The sequence below is a fragment of the Aplysia californica genome, unplaced genomic scaffold, assembly GCF_000002075.1.
Source record: "Aplysia californica isolate F4 #8 unplaced genomic scaffold, AplCal3.0 scaffold00327, whole genome shotgun sequence".
NCBI classification, from domain to species: domain Eukaryota; kingdom Metazoa; phylum Mollusca; class Gastropoda; order Aplysiida; family Aplysiidae; genus Aplysia; species Aplysia californica.
Window position 1 is genome coordinate 725,129 of NW_004797597.1, and position 10,082 is coordinate 735,210.

The 10,082-nt window shown below is 38.2% G+C and overlaps 1 protein-coding gene across 2 annotated transcripts in view; it reads left to right on the forward strand.

Annotated features, from left to right (window-relative positions):
* Window positions 1-10,069, forward strand: part of LOC101847438 (JNK1/MAPK8-associated membrane protein) — a 13,520-nt gene extending 3,451 nt beyond the window's left edge. For both annotated transcript variants that reach the window (XM_005102490.3, XM_035970848.1), the window contains exons 2-8: window positions 578-695; window positions 1,494-1,552; window positions 2,206-2,360; window positions 3,032-3,235; window positions 3,713-3,882; window positions 4,093-4,169; window positions 7,093-10,069. In XM_005102490.3, the coding sequence (XP_005102547.1) occupies window positions 587-695; window positions 1,494-1,552; window positions 2,206-2,360; window positions 3,032-3,235; window positions 3,713-3,882; window positions 4,093-4,169; window positions 7,093-7,332 (1,014 nt within the window). In that variant the 5' untranslated portion in view covers window positions 578-586 and the 3' untranslated portion in view covers window positions 7,333-10,069. The remainder of the gene's footprint in view (window positions 1-577; window positions 696-1,493; window positions 1,553-2,205; window positions 2,361-3,031; window positions 3,236-3,712; window positions 3,883-4,092; window positions 4,170-7,092) is intronic.
* The last annotated feature ends 13 nt before the right edge of the window (window positions 10,070-10,082 follow it).

A 10,082-nucleotide genomic window follows, 5' to 3' on the forward strand; every position in this document is an offset into this window, starting at 1 on the left:
CCGCGCGCTCATATGACCTATGCAGTTGCGAGCGCCGTAAAACACTTTACAAAAACAAAAACAAAAACCCTATCTTTTACATATCCCACTCAAAAGTCCCTTCTTTATTGCGTAGGCTGGGGTGGTCGCTCGTTACGGAAGTCCTTCCCTGAACTGACTAGCCTGTCTCTCATTATTAGAATCTATGTCCTTCAGTTTTGCCTTTAACTTTAATTGTGAAATGTGTGTAGAATCTAGACCTAGCGTCTAGAGAGTCTAGCGCAACAATTGTGCCCTGAACTTGCCTGAAGTTCATAGGTCCAGCTCTGTCAACAGACATTCACACACTGTTCAACAGTTCATCCTACGTCCCAGACCCAGGCAGATAATCCAAGTGTAAGTGTATGACTATGGCCTATGGGCCCCATGTTGATAAAAAAGATAATTTAATTCGTGTTTATCCACTGACTACTTCAAACTGAGTGTTATGGTTGGGGAGGGACTCCGATTTTGGAATTATAGATTCTTTCTGTAGTTGGTTAGCATTTTTTTCAGTTGACTTTTTTGTCTGAATTCTTGCTGCATCTATTTTCCTCAGATACCTAACATGATGGAGAAGAGGACTGGACTTTTTGTTCTTCTGGTGGCTTCGGGTGCCTTGTGGACAGAATGTGGTGCGACAGGGAGACCCGTGGTTGGGTATCCATTTATGGAAGGTACTTTGAGAATTCATGTTGTGTACTGTAACAGAGCTGCATACTGAAAGTGTGCACTTTTTAAAATCTTCATCTTTATCTGTCGTTTTATTTTGATTTATTTTTTTGTAGCCCATAAATGTGTCATGCTACATTAAGTCTTTTCAATTTAAAAGATTACAAAGGTATGCTAAAAGTCTGCGACTGAAATTAACAGTAAGAACCATGCAGGGGTCTGGCCTATTGCCAGGTTCGGTTTTTGTAAAGCTGTGGTATTTTTTTTTTAAAGGTATTTTTAGGAACAAAACGATTTAACCAAACTCAGTATAAATATCATAATAACTTCAAACAAAAATTGGAATATTGCTTTCAAATAAAAAGTTGCGGTTTAAGAAATATATGGATTAAGATGATGATTTGTTTTCACTTACTTGGTGAGTGTAATTTTTTCAGTGAAAATTTATTTTTCTCATCACCATTGCCATTTCTAACCCTTGTTATGCATACTTTATCTAAATTAATCCTTGTTTCATGTTGGAACTTGGAATGTATCCCTGATTCAATTTCCTTCAATTTGATGATGTTACGTTTTGAGTGATGGCTATGTATATATGAAGTTATTTTGTACATCACTTGTGTAGCCAAATCGAAGGACAAGTTAATTACGTCTAGACCCCCTAAAAACTGCATCCGGAAAGAGTTAAAGTATTTGCCTTCAGCAAAACAGCTAGTCAGATTTGTTTTAGGTCATTGACTTTTCCTTCATGTGAACAAATCCTGTAAATGATTAACATTGCGACTTGATATCTATCTTTTCAGCTGAGTCGACTTGCCCTGGCAGATATTGTGGTCGGATGTCCAAGGAAAAAGAATGTGGTGTAAGCACTGTCTTGTTATTTTACATTTGCTCCAGTAGCCGAGTGGTTAGTGAGCTTTGGCACACAATGTCAGGTGTATCGTCTAAAGCTATAAGTTGTCACTGGAGTGTGTCCTTGAGCAGGACACGATAACTCTTAAACAGGGTGCCACAACATGCAGAAGCATTCAACAACAGCATATAAATTGTAAACCTGTCTTTGTTTGTGTGATAATATGTATTACGTGACGTTGAACAAATTTCTATATAATGTATTGGCCTTGCCATTGTTGTACAGTACAATACATTTCCCAACAGACATCAATGAAAGTACTTGGATGTATTTCTTTTTTTTTAAATTTATTTTGGTGATATTTAAAGGGCTGCTCTTTCCAATTAGCTGGAATGGCCTAATACATCGTTATCGTGCTGAAAGAAAGACATTTTTTTTCCTACTATGCAAGAGACTTTTTTTTGTATTATGATTTCTCACTAATATATTTTTGTCAACATATTTGTTTGCCCTGATAGCCTTATTTCAATTTAACTAAAGTCTTGTGTTTGTGCTATATCCACGTGTCACAATTTTGTGCTCATTCTTTTTTCACATTATCAAATGCAATAGTTTGTTACAATTTATGTGCAATCTCAAAACGATGTTGAAACTTATTTCAGGCTTGCCCAAGAGGATATTCCCCTGACTCTGAGTCAGTTTGTCAGAGATGTGAGAGTAGTCCTCAGTTCTATGACTGGCTTTACCTTGGCTTCATGGGGATGGTGTCACTGGTCCTTCACTGGGGGTTCATTGATTTACTTTCCCCTCCTAAAAGGTAAAATCTTTAAACTTTGTGTTGTAATCGGTGGTGCTAGTTTAATAGCCATCTTAGGAAGGTGGCTAGAAGTCACTGTTGTCTGCTCCTCCTGGGGGGGTTCTGAAAGATTTTCATTCCATGTAAAGTTTGCATTTGACTCAAGAGACAATTTTAGGGAAATAAGATGGTCCACACAATAAAGTGCATGGTGTTTATGCCAATTTTCATATCTCGTAATAGAATCTGCAAACTCAGTTGGTGATATTTTCGGCTCAATTGTCAGTATTTATTTAAATGTACTCCATTTCTTTTGGGTCTAGATGTGCTTGAACTTAGAAATAAAAAGTCATTCTTATTTTGAGTGGCAAAAGTTGGACTTGCAAATGAATAAAAACTACCAAATTTTTGTTTGTGGAGTTAATAAAAAGTATCATTTTACAATACAGGTTACAGTAGCCTATTCATAAAATTTATTTTTGGGGATTGTTTTGTTTTCTGAGCTAGTCGTAGAACGTATGTCTTGTGTTCAGGAGAATTTTACTACGAGTAACCTGCAGCAAGCTTGTTGTTTGATCAAGGGCCTTGTGCTCTGTCTCTGAGACTAGTGAGACAACCATTCCGTGTGTTGTATTATGTTTAAAAGTACAGCACAAATGATTTTTTAAAGTATTTTCTTGTTTCTTTTTCAGAACTGTGCTTTTGCTTCATCTATCTGCGTTCATAGAGACAGTGTTTGCTGCATGGCTGACCTTATTCCTGTCAGAACCTGCAGGTACCATGAACATTCGATCCTGCTCCGTACATCAATTCAGCGATTGGTACACGATGTTCTTCAACCCCACACCAGATTACTCCAACACCATATACTGCACGCAAGAGATGGTATACCCACTGTGAGTGAACCTAGCCTTTGTTGTGCCGTGTTCCCTGCACTTGTGTGACTGAGTCCTTCTACTAAGAAGAGCTGCTAATGTGGAATTTATTGAAGTGTTGTTAGCGTGCAGAAAAGTTTTAACTTCAAATCTTCAAAATGAATCTAAACTGGAGCTAACTTCTTTTTGCCTTTGAATAGTATAATGATTTAATAAGCCACCCTTTCTATTTTTTCCCCTTTTCTTTGTGTAAAAACAATGAAGTATTCAGGAACGAGCAACTGAAATAAATTAATTAAAACAAGATGTTCATTCAAGTGGAGTAAGAGGAACAATTGTCAATTAAGGATGTATAATAGCTTTGTTGGAGCAAGTAGACTTTCTAGTGCATTGATGACCCAGTGCTTCTGTGGTTCTCAGCAGCTAGCAAAATGTTTCTCTAATTTATCTTAGCTGACTGTCAATAGTCTTATGATGTATTTCTTTTCTTGTCCCCAGCTATACCATGGTGCTGATTTACTACACGCTCTCCCTGGTGTTTATGATGCTGCTTCGACCTCTGTTCGCATACAAACTGACAGGATGTCAAGGGTCAAGATCTATTTATGCTGCTCTGTATTTCCTGCCCATTCTGATTTTCATTCATTCAATATTTGGAGGCATAATATGTGAGTACCAATGCTTTTTCCTCGAGCAGTTCATTGTATGTAAACTTGGTTTTTGATTGGCAGGCTGCAGATATAAAAGGGTCTTTGATTTCTCCAGAATAGGATAAGTTTTTATAATTTTTTAGCAAGAAGAAAACGTTGTTTTTACCAAGTGTTTCTTTTCTCTTTATGTGCTATTACTGATATTTTTGTTCTCGCTCTGTCCCCCAGACTATGCGTACCCGTACATTACTGTGGTGGTGTCTGTCATTACGAGCGCATGCCATCTGGCCACAGAGGAGGACCAGGTAAGATTTTCTTTATGTGTGTAGACTTAGAGAGATCCTCTCAATCTCATATTTCTCAACAAAAAACAAAACAAAAATAAGGCAGAACACCTCTTGAATGAGTGGTTGACGAGTGTTTTGGTGTGGTTTGCTCCTCCTTTCCAGTGAAACATCTATCATCCTTTTCTCTCCTCCTTCTTTTTTTGTCTTTGTGTTACATTCTGATAACACCTCTAATCCTCAGCACGTCTTGTTTGACCTTATTGTGTTGCAATTGCCGTAATACTCTAACTTAAACTAAATTAACACCTCATGAACTCAAAGTTAAAGTATATAATAATCTTAGACGCTAAAGTGCATGTATTGGTAAGACTGCTTGGGGCACTTTATTAAAGAAACCTCAAGTGTTTTTTGCATTGTATAGTTTTAAAAATACTCGATCTAATTTTCAATGTTCAAAGAAAGTCATATGTTTGTTTAGCCTCATTAACGCTTTTACCTCATTGACATCATTACTTACTAACACCTCTACACTTATTGTCTGAAATGTTTCTGTTCGTCTGTTTCCTTTCTTTTTCAAGAAGAACTGATTGATGAAGATATCAAGTAGTTTGTCAGTTACACTATTTCCTTCTTTACTTTAATTGTTCCTTGGAAGGACTGGTGGAAAGGTTTTCGGAAAGACTTTGTTTTAAAATTATTTATTTGGCCTGTATTTGAAGGGTAAAACTAACAGCAGCTCTTCTTTGTGTTTTCAGGGTTTTTTTTCATTTATGAGCCTTTTTCCCCTAGTGCTACATAATCATCAATGTAAATTTTTTTAAAACCCCAAACCTACTTGTTGTAGTTGACCTCTTAGGTCTCTTGGCGAATGGACTGGCCCTCCAAGAAATCGCAGTCTTGCGGCCGTTTTTCGTCGAGTTCCGCAATAAACCCGCAATTTTTGCAATTTCTTGCAATTTTAGGTAAAAATACATCAACGCTTTAATTTTATCAGAATTGTTCATACGGAATGGTGCGAATACAGAGCCGACAGGCCTACATAAATCATGATATCGGCCCAGCTCAAGCCTACTGAGCGTACTCTAAAAGCTATAACCAAAAATTCAGGCCGGAATGCATCATGTACAAGACGAACTGAGACATAAGCTAGGCCGAGAACTAGGCCTTTATCTAATGTGTGTAAGCGTACGCGTGTGATATGAAAGTAGATGTGTGAGGTGTACGTGAGTGTGTGTGCGTATGAGTGCGCGAGCGTTAATATTGTTCGTACATGATGCATGTGTCTACATACACGGTAACCGTGCACCTTGTCTCACTATCTACGTACACGGTAACCCACCGGAATGAAAACTAACCAATATTTGTCCTGTGCTGTCACTTGTTGAAATAGAAAAAGAAAGTTATACACGCGTCTTGTCGGGCTCGCCATCGTTACCGGTCAGTGAACCTGTGCTTTCGCTTCACATTGTGAGTACCGGTTGGGGTCATCAAAGTTCATTCAAAGTCTGTGCGCTACGAAGTATAGGGCTCCGGAATGGGAGAATTATTTTTTTTTTTTTTAATATGCAGTCGGGGAAGGGCTGGAGTTGAAGGCAACACCAGATGACAAAAACTGAACTTGAAATTCTTAACTGCCCGGTTACCGTGTACGTGACACTGAGACTACGTGCCGGGTTGCCGGTTACCGTGTACGTAGACACTGAGGCTAGGTGTCCGCGTACCGTGTACGTAAACACCCCGTTATGTAAAACGCCTTCAGCTGCGTTCACACCGGAGTGGGTGCTAGTGCTATAGAAATGATCTAGATCTACATTAGTAAACATGTATTACTATTGTTTATAAATGGGAAAAAAATGTGCTGTATTTTACGATTTGACTTAGTGTTAAAACAATACCATGGCGGTTTTAAAACAGAAAATATCTGAAATAGTTCTAAATACAGATTACCGGTGTATCAAAGGTTTCAAGAGAAAAATAGAACAGGATCTGGTTTGATAGGAGCATAAGCTTATTTTGTATTTAGAGGTCGCTTCGAAAATCTCTCGTCAATTTTTTTTTTTTTTATAGACTAAACCTCATACACTTCTAGATTTTTGCATGAACCAAGTACCCAGTAAGTACTAAATTTGGTCAAATTTTATGCCTTCATTTAAAAGTTATTACCAAAACCGAGGGTTCCGTTATTTTGAGTTGCGCGTTATCATCATGGTCGATAACTTTATTGTTAACGTACTCGTGTGTTGTTACTAGTAAATGTTGTTAATAACATTTGATGAATTTGCATTGTTTGTCTTGATTTTTTAAAAGACTGTGCTGCTTTTATGCTACCGGTACTCAAATTGTCAGGTTTTTTAAACTAAAATTGTTAAGCCCGTACTAATGCACCTGGGATTGGAAGGTTGCAATTTTTTGCAATTTTTAGGCAGTTTACCTTGCAATTTTTCGCAATTTTTCTATTTGAAAAATGCAATTTTTCGCGGGGCCAGAATGGACTATCTTCCCTTTCGTTTCCAAGGCATGCTAGTATGTCCAGACCAGCATTTGGGATGTAATGGTTAGGCTTTTCACATGTTGCTTAAAAACCTTGGTTTGATTCCTCCATAGGGAAGATGTTATATGGAGTGTTCATCTATCTGCTGGAATATAGCTACTAACTGTATTCTGTCCAGATTGGCTCAGAATGCAGGGTTGAAGCGATCCATCACGTACTGTTTATCTAACTTGTGTTGATGTCAGTGTAAAAACACTCGCAGTCAATCTGCCAGTCTGTTACAGTTTGGATTGCTGAGATGGAAACTGATTGTATTTAGGCATGCCTGTGTTACATCAATGCTTAATCATATTTTCATCTTTTTTTCATTTTTCAAAGAATGACCACACTTTGATTTGATGTGTTTCTCTTTTAACTCAAACGTTCTGTCTCCTTTTTTTTCTTTTTCAGCGGATGAAAGAGCTGTTGCGACACAGTTTCACCAACATCCGCAGCCTGACCATCCTGCTAGGCCACTGGGTGGTTCATGCCTATGGGATTGTGGCCATCACACAGCTGGGTCAGCCGTCGTTCCACGCTCCGCTCATCGCCCTGGTACCGTTCCCCACACTGTTCTACATCGTCACTGTTCGCTTCACAGACCCACACCTCATATTTCCTTACAGGACCAGCTCTCTTCAAGGAGTCTGACCCCGAGAAACAATTTATCTTGTTCATATTGAATTGACTTTATATCTCCCCTTGATGCCCACAGATATTACAGGTATCAGCATAAGGGGGAAGGGAAGTAAGTTTATGGGCTGAGAGGAAAGAGCTCACAAGCTGCTTGATCAACTGTTGGCTATGGTTGTTATGGACCATCTTCCTCTCCCCCCCATTCACCCCAAGTCAGTGGATATGGTCTTAAACAAAGATCGTTAGAATTCCCTGACGGATGAGGGAATCGTCATGAAAGGAAACCTAGTCAGTGATGAAAGAAAATCAAGATGATGTTTCTGCCCTAGGGGTTGATTGGAGAAAAAGTCCTAGTCTTTGAGAGAAAATGTCTTAGACTGACACAACTTCCAGTAGGGCTTACTTGTTTTGAATCAGACTCTGACTGAGCAATAGCATAATTTTTGAAAACCCAATCAGCAGAGACCCGCTGATTTTATTCAGTCACTTTGGTGATAAAAGTATTGCGATTATGCAACTTTCCAGGAAATTCAGAAAGTTTGGAATGTTCTAAATTACTTTTGTTTCTTAAAAATAGTTTTTCATCCCAATTTTGTCCAGAATTAACAAATGAAAAAACGAAACTTCTTTATTGCATCCTTACCATCTTACATGGTAAAATTTCTGTATAAATGCAGGCCTACAAAATATCAAAATACATTCTTTTCTGGCCTACTCTTTCAAGTCTTCATTCCATTCCCCAAGGGTACATAAAGTGTGGCAGCCTGCTAGCCTCTCAAGCACTACCAATCTCTTATTCTTATTTCCATTCTGTTCAGACAGAGCCGATATGGTATGGTATGACTATGACAAAAGTGATACAGCTTTAGAGATTCTGGTGGTCCAGTGGTGCCTGACCTCATTTTACAGAAAATATAGTCATTTTGAGTAGCTGAGGGTGTCTGTGAAATGAGTGATGAATGAGTGTCTGTGAGATGAGCGATAAATGAGTGTCTGTGAGATGAGTGATAAATGAGTGTCTGTGAGATGAGTGATAAATGAATGTCTATGAGATGAGTGATAAATTAATGTCTGTGAGATGAGTGATAAATGAGTGTCTGTGAGATGAGTGATAAATTAATGTCTGTGATTTGACCGAGGGTGTCTGTTAGATGAGTGATAACTGAGCGTGTCTGTGGGCAAGACATTTGGACCATGGCCAGCACAAATGGGTTTCCTCAAAAATTGTCAAAAACCTGATTATTTTATAATGCATTTAAAGCAAGATCGAATGCTTCGTCTCAATAAAATAAATGGCGTAAATAATTCAAAGAATAGAAATGAAACATGGACTAGAAGTTCACGATAAAGCTTCTTCTGTGACAAAGGCTTTCTGGGAGATGGGCCCATCTGTGCCTGGCACCATCAACGTGTTGGCATAATCCCTCGCTCTGAAGAAAAGTAACCTACACTGTGGCAGCCTGGTCCAAAGATGTGCGTCTTGTGTTTTATAATTTATTGATGTGTCGTTTCATTGTTTAAACAAATAAATATCAGTTTCAGGACTTTGTGCAATGATCTGTATGCCATTGTTTTCAATTGTCAGACAAGTTTTTGAAAAGGATACATAACTCATCTTTCAAAAATGCATTGACTGGTATTTCAGCAGTGAGATTAAAAAAAAATGTCATTTCATTTAATTAAATTAGTGACCTTGTTTGTAAATATCAATTCCATCTGTGTAAATATTAAATATGAACAAAATACATTGCCCTTAATTATGCAGTGGTCTCCGGCTATTAGCACGTACCTTGGGTGACAAGACAAGCGTGCTCATATGCTATTATTGATACTATTAAGTAAATTCCAAAGGGAAGTAATGAAGATCAAGTATTCTGTTGAATTTCTTTGATTGATGTGAACAGGTTGCATCAGCTGCTCTCCAGTGATAGGTTTTGTGTCATTGAGCTGAGCTCACCCTGAGGTGTGAAGTTTTCCTTTGCTGAGCGATGGCAGGAAACGATCGTCATTATTACAGTACAGCCCTCTCACATTGGCCACCCTCCACGTGTGGCTGATCACTGGCATTCCTCATTGCACAATTATCACGCCATGTCCTTATATAGATGTCTTTTTCCTCTGATATAGATTTCTTTTTCTCCCTGGCAGAGCTGCAATTTCATGCACAGGATGGCAGAATGTGGGATTTGCTTCACTCCCGGTAGTTCCAAGCACTTAGGGGTTTATGGCTGACATGTTTTCTGACACCAGCACAAGAACAACCTTTCTTTTAGTTTTAGATGGATTGATTGACTTATTAGTTATAAATAATTAAGAAAATTTTGGTTCCAAATGCTTCAAGTCCAACCATATTTTTATCAGGCGTACTACAAGTCGGCGACCCTTTCTCTGTATACAGTCCAGCATGCACATAACGAGCACTGAAATAGCGAACCAAATTTCAGGTCCGGAATTTCATACATAATGAAAAGATTTCGGTGCCCCACCAATTTCGCTATGCGCATGCTAAACAGTTTTCAATTTAGAGCTATTGCACAAACAGTATGAGTATGAGTGAACCTTCAGCTTTGCAGGGTGCATGAGTGTGAATTGTACCGTATGCTTGACATATTTTACTGGCATGTTTTCATTTCATTTCGCTATACACTTTTATGTAAGTTTGAATGATATGTATTAAGTCTCTTCTGTGATTACTTTTTTTGAATTGGCTGTATACTTACTTGAATAAAGTATTAAAATGAGAACAAAAGACATTTACAGTCCTT